General features: G+C 40.8%; 1 protein-coding gene across 3 annotated transcripts in view; it reads right to left on the bottom strand.

Moving 5' to 3' along the window:
* LOC109031661 (uncharacterized) overlaps positions 1-7,012 on the bottom strand; it is a 40,222-nt gene extending 33,210 nt beyond the window's left edge. The window contains exon 1 of one of the 3 annotated variants that reach the window (XR_002008824.2): positions 6,665-7,012. Coding sequence is in view for 1 of the 3 variants with exons in the window: in XM_019043304.2 (XP_018898849.1) it covers positions 6,665-6,719 (55 nt within the window). In the remaining 2 variants the exon portion in view is untranslated. The remainder of the gene's footprint in view (positions 1-6,664) is intronic. The other 2 variants (XR_002008825.2, XM_019043304.2) reach the window with 2 other exon arrangements.
* Positions 7,013-20,951: the final 13,939 nt, after the last annotated feature.

Here is a 20,951-nt window from a genome sequence, read left to right as displayed (position 1 = left end):
TGGCAGAATCAAGTAAAAAACTGTTTGATGATTTACAAATAGAAGACAAAGTTATTTTAGCCGTCCCAAAAGTCGATAGAGGGCCGCTTGATCATCAGAATGTACAAGGTTTCGTAACAGATATTCGTAACGGAGTTTACCAAGTCGGAACTATTGGTGGAATCATAAAAAAATTGGTGCGCCAGACCTGACCTTCGACGAATCGACTGTGTTGATTTCGACTTTTCACAAATTCCGCGAGAAAAATTCATATCGATCCGTGAGGCGGTTGCAGCCGGCTCTATGTTTGGCGGCCAAGGTGTTATGAAGTGTTCCTGTAAGCCAAGCAATTTGACTATTTGCCTGATTTTTAACGAGTTTCACTATTTGCCTAAAGGCCATACGGCACACAGTGGAGTATTATACCCGAAAAGCTGGCGAAAAGTCCAAAAAAAAAATTCGGTAAAAGTTTGGTAAAACAGGTAAATAATGATTCTCTGATATCTACTGCATGACATTGTGACAACAGAATCCGCTTAATATTACTGGATGGTCGAGGAAAAAAGGGTAAACCCAGCGGTTTCGCGCGCATCTTAGCTCTAGTTCAGTATTGTTTACGTTCAGCTTTTCAATCAAAGTGTGTATGCAGTGACAGGTACAAGCTACATCTGCAGGCTTATTGGCAGCCATTATTCATGGTAAGTAGTCCCTTTTTACACGTATATTACTATAATTAGAAATTTGATTGTGTGGCATGTATATGCTGTTGCCAAATCGTTCAGTAAAATGCGCATTTTCCATGAAGATGCTTAAATAAGATAGTTTCTGAATATGTGCCGGGCTGTGTCGGGCTGAAAATGAAGGATTTTCGTAAACTAGAACCCAACCGCAAGATTTTCCCGCAAAAATTTTTTACCCATATTCACCCTTTGAATTTCTGCGAATTTTTGAAATTGAGCTTTGTTTTCAAGCAAAAATCACGTACTTCCGAATTTTGGATCCTACATATTTTTCAGGTCAATAATGTGAGCCTCAGCATTAAATGGAAGTCTCATGACACTCCTGGAGTTCTTTGTATGTGATTCACATAGATTTGATATGCGACGTTGCCAAATTTACGTCAATTTTTATAGAGTGTGCCACTATATTACGCTGGAAAATTCGTAAACGAAGTAGTTTCTGAATATGTGCCGGGCTGTGTCGGGCTAAAAATGAAGGATTTTCGTAAACTAAAACCCAACCGCAAGAGTCTCCAGCAAAAATTTTTTACCCAAATTCACCCTTTGAATTTCTGCGAATTTTTGAAATTGAGCTTTGTTTTCAAGCAAAAATCACGTACTTCCGAATTTTGGATCCTATATGTTTCTCAGGTCAATAATGTGAGCCTCAGCATTAAATGGAAGTCTTATGATACTTCTGGATGTCTTTGTATGTGATTCACACAGATTTGATTTGCGACGTTGCCAATTCTACATAACTTTTTAGAGTGTGCCACTGTACTACATTGAAAAATTTGTCCGTAATTTAGGCTCTTTTCAGACTAAATATGGATCCTTCCTGACACTATGAACCCTTCAGAAACCCTTCCCCACTCCAGAAGTGTCATAAGACTTCCATTTAATGCTGAGGCTCACATTATTGACCTGAAAAATATATAGGATCCAAAATTCGGAAGTACGTGATTTTTGCTTGAAAACAAAGCTCAATTTCAAAAATTCGCAGAAATTCAAAGGGTGAATTTGGGTAAAAAATTTTTGCTGGAGACTCTTGCGGTTGGGTTTTAGTTTACGAAAATCCTTCATTTTTAGCCCGACACAGCCCGGCACATATTCAGAAACTACTTCGTTTACGAATTTTCCAGCGTAATATAGTGGCACACTCTATAAAAATTGACGTAAATTTGGCAACGTCGCATATCAAATCTATGTGAATCACATACAAAGAACTCCAGGAGTGTCATGAGACTTCCATTTAATGCTGAGGCTCACATTATTGACCTGAAAAACATATAGGATCCAAAATTCGGAAGTACGTGATTTTTGCTTGAAAACAAAGCTCAATTTCAAAAATTCGCAGAAATTCAAAGGGTGAATATGGGTAAAAAATTTTTGCGGGAAAATCTTGCGGTTGGGTTCTAGTTTACGAAAATCCTTCATTTTCAGCCCGACACAGCCCGGCACATATTCAGAAACTATCTTATTTAAGCATCTTCATGGAAAATGCGCATTTTACTGAACGATTTGGCAACAGCATATACATGCCACACAATCAAATTTCTAATTATAGTAATATACGTGTAAAAAGGGACTACTTACCATGAATAATGGCTGCCAATAAGCCTGCAGATGTAGCTTGTACCTGTCACTGCATACACACTTTGATTGAAAAGCTGAACGTAAACAATACTGAACTAGAGCTAAGATGCGCGCGAAACCGCTGGGTTTACCCTTTTTTCCTCGACCATCCAGTAATATTAAGCGGATTCTGTTGTCACAATGTCATGCAGTAGATATCAGAGAATCATTATTTACCTGTTTTACCAAACTTTTACCAAATTTTTTTTTTGGACTTTTCGCCAGCTTTTCGGGTATAATACTCCACTGTGCGGCATTTAGTCAAATGCCTAGGCTCTTCATCAAATGCCTAGGCACTTTATCAACTGCCTAGGCGAATAGCCAAAGTGGGTTTTCGGTAAAATTTGACTATTTGCCTAGGCATTTGACTAAATGCCTGATTTGACTAATTGCCTGCGACACATATAAACTTAGTTTTAGCCTGGTAGACTATTTCCAGTTCATGCAACCGATCGGCAGACCCCTAAAATGGCTCTTAGATGCTATAAAATCGAAAGAAAGAGCCACTTTATGGCTCTTGAAAAGTACTCTAACGTTCTTCCCTAACCTTTATATTGTGTATACGTCTATACGTATAGTATGGGTACATGTAAACTTGGTTTTAGCCCGGCAGACGATTTCCAGTTCATGCGACCGATCGGCAAACCCCATAAATGGCTCTGAAAGCAATGAAAATTTAACGTGAAAATACTGGCCGAACGATCCTGCTAGGGAACCGTAAAAGTTCTATCACCTTGTTCTGGTACTTTTATCATGTAAAACTGAAAAATACGGATAAAATTAAAGGTGAGTAGATTGTGAGATACCACTTTTGCGGCAGATAAGGGTAAGGCCGCGTGGCCGATCGGTGAGACTCTGAATTTGCTTTTGAGAGCTTAAATGCGCCAAAAACTTGTCGTTGGAGCACACTTACTATGCAGCCTTTTGAAGGTATTTCTAAGTCTTAAAACCATTATTATCGAAGACTGTTTAATAACATGGATAGTAATTTTTTTCTTCTTTTTTTTCCTTTTAAAGGTTTTATTAAGATAATTTTACAAAACTATCTATACATAAAATATGCATATTCAAGATGATATCTTAATTACAGTGTTCAATCTTATAGAGATTATATACTGATAGAAACAACAGCATTAGAGTCGAGATGTCAATGGACATTAAAATTAATGAAACAGCTTATCAGAATAGATAAGGAGAGAGGAATTGATATTTTAATGGGGCTTCAACTTTGGTAAAAACCCTAAAAATAGATGTAACATGAAAAACATGCGTAAGTACATTTCATTAAAAAAAAATGAGAAAACATTAGTCTTAACAGAGATTAAAAATATTAGGAGAACACTGTTTTTGCCAGCATAAATCAAATTATAGGTGAATAATATTAGCCGTATATTCATTTTTATTGGCCAAAATCGGTTGCATGGAATGACATATTATGTAACTTGTCATTTTCGCCGCCAGAGTTAGTTGCACGAGATCACAAATATGTTATTCGGTTTTAAATTAATTAATTAAAAACCCATTTTGCATCTAATATTTCCTATTGTCACCTAAAAAAAGTATGACGTGCACATGCACAATTTTTTTCATTGTCATTCGAGCACTCGTACCAACCGAAATCCTGCGCCGGAAATGCGTTGCCAGAGCCGATCTACGCAGCCCGGAGTTGCTGGAAAAAACACGTTTTTTAACCTAATTGTGTAACATTGGAGTGGGCTCCGTCATTTTTATCCAATAGAAAATACCCTTGGGCTTGCATAGATGCATTTAGAAACAGTGTTGCGCTCGTACATAATTTTTAAAAAAAGAAAATACGTTAAATTACATATATGTGTATGCATGCAATAGAGGGTTAAAGGAAATATCAGGTGTGACAAAAATGAGGAGAGCCAAAAAAATGACCAAATTCTTTGCGCTCCTTTGTTTCTCCTTAGAACTGATCATTTGGTTCGAGGAGTGATTTTAGTCGATGAGAGACTTGATGAGTAGCGCAGTAGTCTAACGGTTAAAGTTACTCACTGGAAAAAAAAAGTCTGCTACGGTCAAGCCGTCTCGGAATCTTGAAAAAAAATCAGTTTGATTCAAGAATTTTTATCTTAAAACAAGCAATTTATTGCTAAATTCAAGATTCGAGATTCCTATTTGCAGCTACCTTATAGCTTGGATCACCTGCTAGCTTGATTTAAGCAGCACAAAAATCTTGAGTCAAACCTGCTGAGTCTTAAATCAAGCCACCATGGCTGCTAATTCTAAGAAGTTGTTTCTTGATTCAAGATAATGTATACTCGATTCAAGATTCCTGGTTTCAAGCATGACACGAATCTTGGAAATAGCTGAAAAAATTAGACTTAAATTAAGTTTGCAGCCAACTTCTTGAATTAAGTTTTCATTGGATTGTAACCACTCCACCTTTATTTTCGACACGGGCATTAAAAACCAATGTTACGAGAGCAAAGCATATTCTGAAGGAATACAATTTTTATACCAGTAAAACAGTGAATGAAATAAGTGAAGTTAATCATAATCAAATACACAGGGGGCAATTTAATGACCACGCAAAACTTGAAGCTAGAGTAAAAGAGCTGGAGGTAGGAATGGGCATTTTAGTCACAAAAGTGGATTTAATCAAGGGGCAATCTGATGGAATAGAGAAAAAACTGGAATCTATTTCAGAAAATTTCAGAAAATTGTGGCACCATTTAGGTATTGATCAGTACCAATCGCCGAGTTTCCAAATCCCCCCTCAGAGCCTTCAACAGCCTTCTCAGCAGGTTCAACCAAATTTTAACTATCCTCCAGGGAATCAGGCATTCAAGCTTCACAAAAATCAATGTAATCGATGTTTCAGGATGGGACATTGGGGCTACCAATGCAGAACACATCCTCTGGATAACCAAAACAATCAAAATGGGAATAATTATCCAAAAAACGGGATTTTTCCCGGCCAGAGTTAAGTCTAGGTCGGGAGGAAGAAAAAGAAATAGGGAAAATAGAAGTATTTAACACAAAAGAAAAGCCCAAGGTATCAAAAAAGCAAACAAAGTTAAATATCTCATTTTTTTCAGATTAAACAGGGAAGTCGATAAAATCTGCTATTTACGAAGTTTTTGGCAAAGAAAACTGTCACACTTCCAGCACCGGGGATCACAAATTTCGATTTGAAGACATTTTAGGGAAAATTCGACAGGAACAAATCAATGAATCCCTTGGTGACGTCGTCTTAATCGTGGGAGGCTCGAATAATGCATCAGATAAATTTCATGAGCTTCCAAAAAACTTTGATATTTCCTTTCTAGACAAATTAGCAGAGGAAAAAACTGTTATTATTTTGGGTGTTCCGAGACAAGAGAGAGCAAATGAGGCAGATTGTTAATTTTTAATAAAATTTTTAGAAAGCGCTACGGAGCAAAGCGGAAAATTGCATTTCATATCATTACAATCATTTGGTTTTGAAGACTGGACTCCTGGTAAACACCCAGAGCAGAGACTACTGACAGAATCAGCAAGATTCAAATTAGCTTTGATAAAAAAAGTGATCGAGATTAAATGTAATAAATTTGTGAGGAACGCCTATCTAGATGTAATTGATGTAAATACGGAGTTAGAGGTAAATTTTGTTGAAGGTTCGAAAAAATGGCCGCATGAGGAAGAGTTTTCAATTTCAAGTTTTCGACGGCATCGAAAGGCAGGACACAATCTGAGGGTGGTACGTCAAGCTCTCGGAAGTGGACAAACTGCCATGCTATACGTCGCATTGATTACATCTAAAATCTCCACAAATTTTGAATTTCTAGCCTAAATAAAGTCAAGAGCCCCAGCACATGCGCAAAAACAATCATTCTAAACCAAAAAATTGGCAAAATTGAGACAAATGAAGGTAGGATCCTGTTAAGAAAAAAACCTCGCACTTAATACAGTCATTGATTTCTAAATTGAACGCAAGGTTTTTCTCCAAACAGTATACTGCTTTTATTTTTCTGAATTTTGCCAGTTTTATGCTTTGAAAACGGTTGTTTTGAATCATTCCCAGAGGCTATCGTCCTCTTCAGGTCTAAAAATTTGAAATCTACCAAGATTCAGGACCTAACCAATATGATTTAACGCCTGCCAGTTGACCACATCAGAGAGCTTCACGAATCACCTTGAAAAATGGTTACTTAACCACTTAACTTTCTTAATACTTGACTTCACAGTGGTGAAATACATGCCTAGTGCATTATTTCAAATTTTGGGAATTCCTTGAGCCTTCAAATTTCAAAACCGAGTTGTATAGCCCACCTCTAGTTAATTAACTGCGGTTCAACCAATTAAAGTAAAGTATGTAAACTTACCTTCAAGGCACCTCTGAAGTTTACAGGCGAACTTTTTACAAGGGTCTACCGACATGAAATGTTAAATAATTAGAAGAGGAACATAAAAATGTTCGATCAACCTTCGGCCTGCGATTCCACTCACCGAAAACATAAAATAATAAAAGACGTAACCTTATTGTTCTATGCCGAAAAAGAAAGACCGTTGCCGCATGCCGTTGCCCTTGCCTTGAGGTGAGGAAAAGGGAAAGGCCATGGGAAAGGACTATAGAGTGGCACTTATCAATATCATCATAGTGGCTTATGGAGAAATCAAGAACTGCTTGTGTTTTCTCGACGATTTTGACGATTTCAATTCAATCGTCATTGATTTTTGCAAATTTTGCTGCAAACAGATGGATAAAGCCATAGTGAATCCATTAATGTATCATACTCTTGAATAACATAGAGAAAAAAAAGGAGGTGTTTGCATTTCGGGCATCTGCATCTTGGAATTTTTCCTAAAGTATCTATAGCTTTGATGACGTCATTGGGTACAGCGACGTTTTTATCCTGTCGATTTTCTTGGAAATGGTGTAATTTAAGGGAAAAAGTCATTCTGTAAAAAGTGCTTGAAATTACATAAAGAGTTGATTTAAGTAAAAAAATCGGACATTATGGTCCGTTTTTACAGCGTCAACATAACCCTCAACGAGCGTCTTGTTTACATTGATGACGTAGGTGCCGTAGGCAACGAACTACACCTCTAGAATGGCCGACCAGTGTTAGAGACCCGGAACGTTTTGAAGTCATAGAGTACATAGAGTCGTAATGTAAATGGGAGAGCTGGCGTCATGTTCTGCTCGACGAATTCCGAGCCCGGTGTGCGCCGAGTTCGGGTCGCTTTTTCGATACATTTTCGATCCAAAATGGCGGTGTGGAATCATAGAGTACATAGAGTCGTAATGTAAATGGGAGAGCTGGCGCCATGTTCTGCTCGACGAATTCTGAGCCCGGTGTGCGCCGAGTTCGGGTCGCTTTTTCGATACATTTTCGATCCAAAATGGCGGTGTGGAATACGTGGTAATTCCTATCTCCTCTGTTGTTGTTGTTGTTGTTGTCATCAGATGGCCGGGTACCCGTGTATCGCAAACAATCGATTATGTATCGAAAAAGTGACCCGGCGTCACACAGGAGTCTCGGAATTCGGGACATAGAAAATGCTTAAAAGTGGCGCCAGCTCTCCCAATGGGTCTGTTGCACTCAGGAGGGATTTGGAGTGTTATGAGTCATTCCGATGTAAATTTTCACGAGAAAACGGTTGGTGTGGTTAAAAACATTCTTAGTTTGATATTAAAGCTGCAAAAGCTAAATAAAGTTCAAAGTTCCAACGGAGGCCTCTCATTGGTCGTCTACGTCACAACCAGCAATCTTATTTCCCGCCGTTTCGACGCACCTGTGCTACCCCATAAGGAATTCAAAGTCGTTTTTCTAAAACGAATTTCGGTCGATATTTAACTTATTTCACCAAATTTTCTTGCAGATATCAGTTCTTCACATCCTCTACTTTACAAATTTATCAACGACTATGTTAAAATCGCATCATATTAAAGTTTAATACATGTAAGGAAGTCCCGAAAGTGTGGTTATGTCTCCCTTTAGGGGGTTTTGCTGGTCAAGTCAATGCTGTTTGCTCAAATACATCAACGCATGTATCGGATATATTGTGTAAAACCAAGTTTGTATTCATTATTTGACTCTTAATGATTACTTATTGTCCCAGTATTTCAGTGCAAATGATGTATGAGTGAGGTATTCCTGATCTGTCCTGCTTACTGCAACAGCTACCTTTCATTGGAAGTTTTAAAAATATGATGGAAACTATTGACTTAAATATTTACTCCCGATGTCATACCTATATAGTTTTTGTATATACTCTTTGCATCATTAGTTGTAAGTAATTATTAAAATACCATACATTCATCGAAACAGGCACTGGACTAACCGGAGGGGTAGTAACTCCTCAACCGGACGGGTGATTAAGGACCTCCAACAGTTCATAGCTGGTGCTTGGTTGGCAGAGAATCTTACCTTACGTAAAATTGATGGTATTTTCAACTTATTTACTTATGAGCGGACAGATTTAAACAAGTAAATATGTTCAAATGAGTACGTTGATCTCTCAGCTAGTCAGCTAGCGCAGCTGAGCAAGACACATTTCATGCAAAAAAGTAGAATCTAATGATCCAACATTCAATGAATTAGATTCAGAAAGCTGCATCAGATAGTTCCTAGGAATAAGGAACCTAAAACTACATTATATGAGAGTTTTACCGTGAAAACAGGACTTATATGTATCCCAGATAAGATTGTAAACATAACCTCACTTTCGTGACATGCTTTGATGCATCGGAAATAATTAAATCATCTGATGCGATTTGTAAGTTACTAGGGATTTTTTTATCAACTAGAGAGGATAAAGAGTCTATTATCGCAAGAAAATTTGATGAATACGGCCTCTAACAGTCTGATAATTCCTTTTGAAAATTTTCCTCTCGATCCCTTATGGGGAAATCCATGTATTTGTAAAATAAACAAACGTGGGGTATTGGTTGTGACGTCACAAAATGGCTTCACTCTCCCGTCATTTGTAGTTTTAAATTTTCCCGCCAAAATTTTTTGAACTTTTGGGTGCTTTTTTGGGGTGTTTGGGGGGTCCAAAAATTCTGGGAAAAATTCATGAAGCTCAGAATGATGCACTTTATTAGAAAATTAATTAAAAAAAATAGGTGCAACAGACCCATTACATTACGACTCTATCTATACTATAAAGCTCCAAGACCTCCTAATTTTGCGAAACTGGTAACGCTTAGTTCCAGCGTTCTACCGGGCCGATTTTCATGATTTTTGCGGCTATCGACGGGCAATTGTCTCTAGATAAGCCAACTCTTTTCAGATTTTCAAAATATGGCCCAGGTTTTTTTATATTACGTGGTAAAGTTGCGAATTCTCCCATTTAAACAATGTAAATTTATACTTTTTGTCATAGTTCGTTTGAGCGTTCTACCGGGCCGATTTCCATGATTCTTAGGTAAATCGACAGGTAATAGGCCCTAGATGAGCCCGCAGTAATCAGATTTTGGAAAAAGGACCCAGGTTTTTTTAAAATCACGTTATAAAAGTGAGTGAGTTTACAGAATGCTCCGGTACTGCTACCGCTATGCGCGGGAGGATGCGCAGTGGTCGAGGAGGTTGCGCAGTAGATGGGTAGCCTGCGCATCAGCTCTACACTTATCTACACAAGATTCGCACTGGATTCTCATGTGGAGCGGTGGCCGTGTCGTCTAAGACGTCGATTACGTACACATTGAACTCGGTGTGGGTTCTACCCCCGACCCCTGATATCTTAATCATTACCAATTACCTGACTACCATAGTTCATTGTTTTACTGCAATATTTCATCAAGCAGTCATTCCAAAACGCGTCCTTTAAATTTTAAAGTAATTTTATGTAAAGTTTAAAATTAAAGTATACCTCATATCGTAATTGTTTAGGGGAAAAATAAAACTAACACTGATAGGAGGGTAAAAATAGGGCCGCGAAGCGGCCCATTGATGGCGCGGAGCGCCTTCAGGGGGTTGGGCCGCGTAGCGGCCAGGGGGCGTAGCCCCCTAGTGTACTCTATGTGTGGAATACGTGGTAATTCCTATCTCCTTTGTTGTTGTTGTTGTTGTTGTTGTCATCGGATGGCCGGGTACCCGTGTATCGCAAACAATCGATTATGTATCGAAAAAGTGACCCGGCGTCACACAGGAGTCGCGGAATTCGGGACATGGAAAATGCTTAAAAGTGGCGCCAGCTCTCCAAATTACATTACGACTCTATGTACTCTATGTTTGAAGTTGATATAGGTTAGGTTTACTTGGGCTCACACAGCAGGCTGCCATCTAAACCCATGTCAGACGCACGCTGCCCACATTTTGCCGAATATTGTTGAATAAAGTGATAGCAATGAAAAGATTGCATAATAATCGCACCTCCAAAGGTTTTCTTAACTCAAAAAATAGGAGCTTTGAAAGCAAACCTCAAAAAAAATGAAAGTTTACATAGGTTGAAATTTTCACATGTAATCCTTATGGGCAAGACGCAGCAGAAATGGAGATTGAGGTTAGCTATACTTGGGCTCCCACCCCCCTCCTGCCTTCAAAAACCGGCCCTTGCGCGTTACGCAGGTTTGCTATCTCGCGGCCATTCCAGAGGTGTAGTTCGTTGGCCGTAGGTGGGTACAAATCCTCAAGATGCAAACACCTCCTTTTTTTTCTCTATCTATACTATAAGCTCCGAGGCCTCCTAATTTTGCGAAACTGGTAACGCTTAGTTCCAGCGTTCTACCAAGCCGATTTTTATGATTTTTGCGGCTATCGACGGGCAATTGTCTCTAGATAAGCCAACTCTTTTCAGATTTTCAAAATATGGCCCAGGTTTTTTTATATTAAGTGGTAAAGTTGCGAATCCTCCCATTTAAACAATGTAAATTTATACTTTTTGTCATAGTTCGTTTGAGCGTTCTACCGGGCCGATTTCCAAGTTTTTTGCGGTAATCGACGGGTAATTGGCCTTAGATGAGCCCGCTTTATTCAGATTTTGGATGTAGGACCCAGGTTTTTTTACAATCACGTTATAAAAGTGAGTGAATTTTCAGAATGCTCCGAGACTGCTACCGCTATGCGCGGGAGGATGCGCAGTGGTCGAGGAGGTTGCGCAGTAGCTGTGTAGCCTGCGCATCAGCTCTACACTTATCTACACAAGATTCGCACTGTCCTCCTCAAGACGAGCGGTGGCTGAGTCGTCAAAGACGTCGGAAGCGTCCACTTAGATCATGGTGTGGGTTCGATCCCCATCTCCCGTTATACTTAATCATTACCCGTTTTTCAATGTTCGTTGTTTTACTGCAATATTTCATCAAGCAGTCATTCCAAAACGCGTCCTTTAGACGTCAAAAAAAAAAATTTTGTTTCTTTATTCATCAAAACCAAAAATTATTTCATTCTGAAAGTAAAGTATACCTCATATCGTAATTTTTTAGGGGAAAAATAAAACTGACACCGATAGGAGAGTAAAAATAGGGCTGCGAAGCGGCCCATTGATGGCGCGGAGCGCCTTCAGGGGGTTGGGCCGCGTAGCGGCCAGGGGGCGTAGCCCCCTAGTGCTTGAATAATATTCAAAAAGGGACGTAAATTGAGACTTAAACCTAGAGTACCTTTATTTATAGACAGAGTATCAGGCATTTGAGGCGCCTCATGAGGTTATGCTGTACAGCATCAACTCGTAGCTTCAGCATCAATGCCGTATGCCCAGGTAGCGGCCGTTCGGGCATACGGCTCCGAGCCTGATGCGCTCAACCTGCCGGCCGCCGGCTTCGGGCATTGAAGCCCGATGCTGGAGAGCCGACCGAGCCAGCCTCAAGCGCTGATGCTGAGGTTTGATGCTGGCTCATGGGCCTCAGCGGGCCTCAGCCTCTGCGGCCGGACCGTCGGCTTGCGGCCCGATACGGCCTTAATTTTCGGACCCGCCACCCAGCTTAATTACCGACGGGGCTGTCCCAGAAGACCGCGACCCTCGGACTCGGCGATGAATTCGCGGAACACCCCTTTGTTTACGTTTCCCATCGGCGCGGTGGCCCACGCCTCGTCTCATCGTCTCGCCAGGAGGACACCTCTTTTTCTCGCCGATCTCGTTTGAAATCGAAAGTCCCCCTTCCCCGGTCGAGAACTTGAGAAGTCGAGACGCTCAATGAGACAGAGTATTAGGTTGGGTTGTGCAAGGGCCGCATGGACTTTGAAAAATAGAGGTCTTGTCGTTCCGTTTATTACTGGGGAGATTTGCCGTCTAGGAACACCCCCCCCCCCCCCCCCCGGGATCGTCTTCTCCGCATAAGTTGTCACTTTTTGCCTTTCTTCACAATTTGCAACAATAAGAAATGAAAAATAAAATATTCAAATGAAATACAATAACTCTGATGAACTTTACAGGAAATTGTTTCAGGAAAGAGTGGGATTTTCTATAAAAAAAAGGCAACTGCAGACTTCAATTTTGTATGCCTTCTTTCACAGGTTATCTGAAGTCGCCAGATAATGCTGAAAATCAGCACTTTTCTTCAATTAAACCCATATTAAATATTCACATTTTGTGGCACAACCTGGCAACTTTGGAAGTATCTACTCGTTGTTTTATAGGTCATTCACACACTTACTTTTTTGCCGGCAATTCGAAAATAAGTACAAAAATAATGAAATGTTATGACACACTGATACTTGCAGAACATTAAAACTTAAGGTGATTCGAAGGAAGCCATACTTTGTGTCGGAGCGACGAGCGATATATCGCATCAATTCGTTCCATAATTTCAGCAACTCGTCATTTTTTTCCGAAATTTGAAATCGCACTTCTCTTGTCATGAGACTAAAGAAGTCATGTATCAAATTTGACAAAGAAATTCAACGTATTAAAGATGAAGTTTTTTTCAGAGGAAAAATATCGCGCATTCGAAAGCACTTTTGATATCAGTATCGAGTTCTTTGGGTGGACTCATTCCTAGAATTTCTTCACTTAAAAATGACCTAACGTGGCTCAAGATAAAGCATGATATGATAAAATAAAAAATACTAATTTAAAAAGTCACAATAAAGCATAAGATTTTCTAAAAGTACATAAACAACAGAAACCGGCAGACTTTTGGTGCCCTTGCAAGAAATTAACGCCGTCGTCGGGGCGCTTTAACTCTTATGAGCCCTGTCCACAACGCTCTCGTCCCATCCTCGCGGCTCATGAATCCCGCATTCAGTTGGCACATAGTTCTGTATGATAGAATGTAATATCCCGCTTTTCCAATTCTTCAAAAGTAATCACGCCCTCTTTTACATTGTTTCTTATGCAGATTTTTAGAGCACACCTCATATTTTTCACCTGCTCACAGTTCTGTTTGATAGAAATACGTCCATTTTATCCCCTTCTTTTCGTAGAAGTCTTCTAGAAGTCATATGATCTGTTTTCAATAACTTAATAATGGGGTCATTGACCTACAGCTTCTCTCTCGTTGCCGGTCACATACCTTAAACTTTCACACCACTATACGAGGAATCGATGATTGTAACTTCATAGCTTGAAAAATGGGCTGCATCTTGCAATTTGGAACTAAAAATTCTAGCCCGGTTTAAAAACAACGTATGTGCCATTAGTTTCCCTATGCACATAAGTGTTTTTTCAGATGAGCCAGAATTTATAGCTCCGAATTGCAAAATGCAGTTTGTTTTTGTTAAAGAGTAACTCTACGAAAGCATTAAGATAAGCATGAATGCTGCTGAAAAATTGTGGTATGTGGACGGAGTAACGGGTTTGTCCGAGAAAACATCCTTATGAGAAACTGGGATTATTTTCAGACGTGCCTTACACAAATTCCGGTATATTTTTGACAGCGGAACCCAAAAAGGACCTTCGTTTTAATGCATCATCTGCGAATTTTTTGAAAAATTAATTTCTTCCTAGGAAAGCTAAGTTTTAAACGGAAATGCCGATTTTTTTCTGGTTATAGGTAACCTTATTTACCAGCATGACCGCTCACACCTCTCTCAAATCACTTTACAACTTTCTAACAACTTAGAAATAAGAATTATTTGTTGAAAAGTGCTGATGAAATGGGAAATGTATGAAGAAAGTTAGCAAAAATGCAAAGGTTTAAAGCCAAAGCCCCCCCCCCCCCCCCCCCGGGAAAATTGAGTCCAAATCACAAGCGTAAAAAACGATTAAGAACTTTTAACAAGAACGGAGGAAAGTAACAATAAAAAATTATAGGGCCCGCTAGAGACTCAGGTGAATCCGACGTAGAGTGAAGAACTTTTAGAAATTTATTTATTTATTTTTAATTACCTACTGAAAAACCATTAATGATTAAAAAGAGACTCAATTAAGTAGAAGCATGGAAGGAAGAAGAACCAAACGATAAAATGATCAAACGTATTCAGCAGAACCACATCAGAGATGGCCTACTTTTTATTTAAGTGGTAATTTTTCAGCCAAAACCAAGTAGGTAATATCCTGACTTAAAACGTCGTATGTATGTATTCTAGTTTTAGTTCCAAGAGAAAACTTGCAGCAACCTGAAGTGGCCTCAGGATAATTCTGTTTAAATCCGTTCAAATGTGAGAAAGTAACACTTTAGTGAGAGCGAAAGAAAGTTTAAAAAAACGGAGTAGCGCATGTGAAGGTAACGGAGGGTGCCTTGCTGCCTTGCCGTCAGGGATTTAGAGCTGAGGTTTGAGGGAGCATCATAAACGGAGCCGCATCGGCGCGCGAGGCGGAGGCCCGGCGCGGACTTTCATGCCGCTTCGATCAGTGCGCCGGGGGAGCGCATATGCCGTTGAGGCGGCTTCACCTGGTGAAGCCGACTCCCGGCTCCTTTTCTGATGCTGCATCAGTTTTGATGCTGAGTCCAGCATCAAAATTAGCGGCCTCAATTAGCAGACGCGTCGGACGCCAGCGCCCCGGCGTGGGCCACCGCGCCAATGGGAAACGTAAACAAAGGGGTGTTCCGCGAATTCATCGCCGAGTCCGAGGGTCGCGGTCTTCTGGGACAGCCCCGTCGGTAATTAAGCTGGGTGGCGGGTCCGAAAATTAAGGCCGTATCGGGCCGCAAGCCGACGGTCCGGCCTCAGAGGCTGAGGCCCATGAGCCAGCATCAAACCTCAGCATCAGCGCTTGAGGCTGGCTCGGTCGGCTCTCCAGCATCGGGCTTCAATGCCCGAAGCCGGCGGCCGGCAGGTTGAGCGCATCAGGCTCGGAGCCGTATGCCCGAACGGCCGCTACCTGGGCGTACGGCATTGATGCTGAAGCTACGAGTTGATGCTGTACAGCATAACCTCATGAGGCGCCTCAAATGCCTGCTTGCCGTGCCGCGAGAAGCGCGAAGCGCTGAAATAAGTAGGCAGCTTATCCGCAAGCCTAGGAGAGGACGCACAATGTGTAAGCGGATGTATCGCAACGAACTCGGAAGGTGGTGAATCTGTGGAAAGTGAGAGTGACGAAATGAAACCAGGAAGAGGGTGAACCGTCGAGGTGACCGCGGAGGAGAAGGGTTCTACAGGTGAGAGGACAGCGGGAGGGAGGAGGAAAGTTCTAAGAAGTGGACGCCGAGGAAGGGTTGAAAACACAGCCCCGTGCAATTAGCCGACCGGCAGCCGGGCCCGGGGAGCTGGCGTCCGACGCGTCTGCTAATTGAGGCCGCTAATTTTGATGCTGGACTCAGCATCAAAACTGATGCAGCATCAGAAAAGGAGCCGGGAGTCGGCTTCACCAGGTGAAGCCGCCTCAACGGCATATGCGCTCCCCCGGCGCACTGATCGAAGCGGCATGAAAGTCCGCGCCGGGCCTCCGCCTCGCGTGCCGATGCGGCTCCGTTTATGATGCTCCCTCAAACCTCAGCTCTAAATCCCTGCAGAGTATGGCTAGAGTCTCTAGTATGGCCATTTCTGTTCCGGTTTTTCATTGGTCGCGAGCGAATAGGCTGACACGATGCTCTTAGGGCCGTAAATAAACGAACAAGATGTCTGTTATCAGCTAGAGTCCCTAGCCAGGGACGAGTTCTATAGGACGCCGTTCTGTTGTGAACGGGTGATCGCAGCGCATTCTCGCGTAGGACCCTAGTCAACTCAGAGGATCCTTCCCAAAAGACGGAGTGCTCGTATCTAGAATGTATCTAGAGTCCCTTTATACTGAGAGTCAAGACAACACCCTTCATGGAGTCACAAACGGAAATAAAGATTACAGAAATTGAACGTTTTTCGTAATCTTTGATCGGCCCATTCTCGAATTCCTTTTTTCGTTCCTTCCCTCATTCCGTTTATTCCTTGCCGAACCCGTAATTCCCCGGTCCATTCCAGATTATAATCTTCGCAATCGGTGAAACTGTTATCTTTATTCCCGTTTGTGACACTGTGAAGGCCTAAAATCCGGTCAACCAATCAGAAATGGATTCGCATTGTCTTGACTCTCAGTATAAAGGGACTCTACTCGTATCTAAAAGCACGGGGAAAAAGTGAAGCCTGGTTTGGCGCTGCGGGTGCTTGTGTGAGTTAGAGTCCCTTTATACCCAGAGTTAAGACAACTCACTTTTGGTTGGGCCAGGGTTGGGCTGGTTGGGAGTTTTTAGGCTTCATGATGCTCTTAGGGCCGTAAATAAACAAACAAGATGGCGACCAAAGACATAAAGACGGAGCGCTAAAAGCAAAAAATGAAGCTTCTTTTCAATCACCTCTACTATTGGCTAGAGGATTGGCGGCGAAATCGGGACAAGTTTGAAATTCAAATGTAGGGTAGGAACTAAATAAAATTGCGGAAACAAAGTATTCTAGGTTGATTTTTGCCCAAATTCACTTACCCACTCATATTTCTTTAACTTTAGGTTAGCTTTGGTCCGTCGTCGACCGATTAATTTCATTTGGGAGTAACGGTCATCTAGGACTGTAACGGCCTGTTTGAACCGGTAGAACCAACATGAGCAAAAGAAAAACTAACTTTATCTGAGATTACTGCCTATTACCGAGCAAAAGTAGGTGTATTATATCAGGACGCAGTCCCAACTTTCTTAATATAATCGTTTCAGGCATTTAAAACACGTTTAAAAGAGGAAATGTGGAAAAATCAAGAGGACAAGTTCAAATCAAATTTCCGTTTGCCGCCATGGATTCCCGCGCTCATTTACACACTCACACTAGAGTCCCTTTATACCCAGAGTAGAGTCCCTTTATACCCAGAGTTAAGACAACTCACTTTTGGTTGGGCTGAAAGTGGCCTAAAAAAAAATCCAATTCTGATTGGTTCTCGCTCATGGAGGCCGAAACGAGTGCACCAAGATGACGGTACCTCGAATGTGAACAAGAATAATAAAAATATTACCTAATTATGGTTTATCGAGAGTAAATTGTTATTTCCATCGGTCCAAAATGAAAATAGATTAAGAAATTATTCACAAACCAATCTCATTTTCTTTATAATTGATCAATTTGTTGATGTTGTTGTTTTTGTGTGACAGACATCGCAGAATTCCTGATCCTTATCCCTCAATATCGTTCGTTTGGGTGCACTCGTTTCGGCCTCCATGGCCAGCCAAGGCCGGCTGCCAGTCAGCTGATAATCGAGTTGTCTTAACTCTGGGCATAAAGGGACTCTAACCCAGAGTTAAGACAACTCGATTATCAGCTGACTGGCAGCCGACCTTGGCTGGCCATGGAGGCCGAAACGAGTGCACCCAAACGAACGATATTGAGGGATAAGGATCAGGAATTCTGCGATGTCTGTCACACAAAAACAACAACATCAACAAATTGATCAATTATAAAGAAAATGAGATTGGTTTGTGAATAATTTCTTAATCTATTTTCATTTTGGACCGATGGAAATAACAATTTACTCTCGATAAACCATAATTAGGTAATATTTTTATTATTCTTGTTCACATTCGAGGTACCGTCATCTTGGTGCACTCGTTTCGGCCTCCATGAGCGAGAACCAATCAGAATTGGATTTTTTTTTAGGCCACTTTCAGCCCAACCAAAAGTGAGTTGTCTTAACTCTGGGTATAAAGGGACTCTACTCTGGGTATAAAGGGACTCTACTCTGGGTATAAAGGGACTCTAGTGTGAGTGTGTAAATGAGCGCGGGAATCCATGGCGGCAAACGGAAATTTGATTTGAACTTGTCCTCTTGATTTTTCCACATTTCCTCTTTTAAACGTGTTTTAAATGCCTGAAAAGATTATATTAAGAAAGTTGGGACTGCGTCCTGATATAATACACCTACTTTTGCTCGGTAATAGGCAGTAATCTCAGATAAAGTTAGTTTTTCTTTTGCTCATGTTGGTTCTACCGGTTCAAACAGGCCGTTACAGTCCTAGATGACCGTTACTCCCAAATGAAATTAATCGGTCGACGACGGACCAAAGCTAACCTAAAGTTAAAGAAATATGAGTGGGTAAGTGAATTTGGGCAAAAATCAACCTAGAATACTTTGTTTCCGCAATTTTATTTAGTTCCTACCCTACATTTGAATTTCAAACTTGTCCCGATTTCGCCGCCAATCCTCTAGCCAATAGTAGAGGTGATTGAAAAGAAGCTTCATTTTTTGCTTTTAGCGCTCCGTCTTTATGTCTTTGGTCGCCATCTTGTTTGTTTATTTACGGCCCTAAGAGCATCATGAAGCCTAAAAACTCGCTGACCAATCAAAAAGCGGAACAGTTTTCCTGTAGTAAAAAGATACGAATGGCCATACTCTCTCAATATAGGTACTCTAAATTCAGGCATCGGGCCGATGACTTCCACATTCAAGCCACATTCAGCTTCCACTATGGAACGCCGTTAGAGTCAAAACCCTTTTCTTGCGCGCGCGGAATTTTTTCTGGCGCGCGGAAAGAAAAAACCCGTTTTCGATGAAAATCTCTGAATTTCCGGATTCCGCACCGGTTTTCGATATATTTGCGCCGTTTGTGTCAAAACTATTTTTGTCGGCGCGCCGCTTCAAATCTGTTCCGCGCGCGGAATTTTCGATGTATCGATTCCTGCTCGCCGATCGTGTCAAAACTGTTTTTTCCGGCGCTGCACCAGAAAATAATTCCGCGCGCCACTTTTTCGATATATTGATTTTCTGCGCGCGGAGAATATTATCTCTCTTTTGAACGATTTCCATTAAACCGTTGGAGGGGAAAAAGTGCAGTGTTGCCGATAATTTAAATTTATTTATTCCTGAATCCAGAAAGTTTGCTCTATTGAATTTGTCCATATTCAAATTCCCACTCATTGCTTTATTAGTTCATTTAAGTAGTAGCTGTATAAACTTCACGCTGCTTTACGTTGACCATCTTTTTCAGGTATTAGTCAATTATAAATTACTCCATTATAACTTCGTAAAGCAGCGTGAAGTTTATACAGCTACTACTTAAATGAACTAATAAAGCAATGAGTGGGAATTTGAATAAGAACAAATTCAATAGAGCAAATTTTCTGGATTCAGGAATAAATAAATTTAAATTATCGGCAGCACTTCACTTTTTCCCTCCAACGGTTTAATGGAAATCGTTCAAAAGAGAGATAATATTCTCCGCGCGCAGAAAAATCGATATATCGAAAAAGTGGCGCGCGGAATTATTTTCTGGTGCAGCGCCGGAAAGAACAGTTTTGACACGATTGGCGAGCAGGAATCTATATATAGAAAATTCCGCGCGCGGAACAGATTTGAAGCGGCGCGCCGACAAAAATAGTTTTGACACAAACGGCGCAAATATATCGAAAACCGGTGCGGAATCCGGAAATTCAGAGATTTTCATCGAAAACGGGTTTTTTCTTTCCGCGCGACGAAAAAATATTCCGCGCGCGCACGGCGCAAGAAAAGGGTTTTGACACTAACGGCGTCCCATACTCCCACATTCAGCGTGTGATTGCGGTGTCAGAGCATAGAATAATAAAGCTAACGCCTAATAATGCGTAGCCTTATTATTCTATGCTTCAGAGAGCCAATCACAGCGAGGTAGGTGTTAACAGCGCGGACCGCTGGAGGGCGCAACTGCATTTTGTTTATGTCATAGAATAAAGAGACTAACGTCAATAGAAGCGAAAGCCACCGCCATTTTCATGTCAACGAAGCATAACGAAAGGAGGCTGTTTCAAAAAGTACTGTTTACGTTTGCGGTAGGTCAATGTTTTGGAGAGGTCAAATAATAACGGATACATACGTTTTAAGGAATTGAAAGAGTTTTCTTTTAACTTATTTATCGTTATACCGAAGAAGTACTGTAAATTCGCTTAACATTTAATGTTTTTTTCCACTTTTATATTTGTAGGTAACCTCGAAATTGGTTTCAATAGGGACCGACTCAAGAGGAGAAAAATGTTAACATTGGTTCTTACGGAGCTTTCGCTTCTGTTGACGTAGTCTATTTATTCTATGTTTATGTGCACCTGATTCTGATAATACTGGGTGTGAAGCTTGCCATAGTGAAGCATCTAATAAAAACTTTCTTAGGAGTGCTCGATAAAAATTTTCGAAAACAAAATAAAATGAGAAATTTGGGCATAAATGCCAACACATTTCAAATGACAACCAATAAATGAATAAAACCGTAATTATTGGATAGTTATAAAATCCTGAATTGTTTCAACAGATATGAAAGTTCGAAGATCATGGGTCAAAATACAAATAGAGACTAAATAGGATTGACAAATGACAAAATAGAAGGGCACGTGAAGAAGACAGAAGAAGATGATATTGTCGAGAGGTTAGGGT

The sequence above is a fragment of the Bemisia tabaci genome, chromosome 1 (genome assembly GCF_918797505.1).
Source record: "Bemisia tabaci chromosome 1, PGI_BMITA_v3".
NCBI lineage: Eukaryota > Metazoa > Arthropoda > Insecta > Hemiptera > Aleyrodidae > Bemisia > Bemisia tabaci.
Note: the sequence above shows the minus strand (reverse complement) of the source record. Positions and strands in the feature narration are given on the sequence as shown.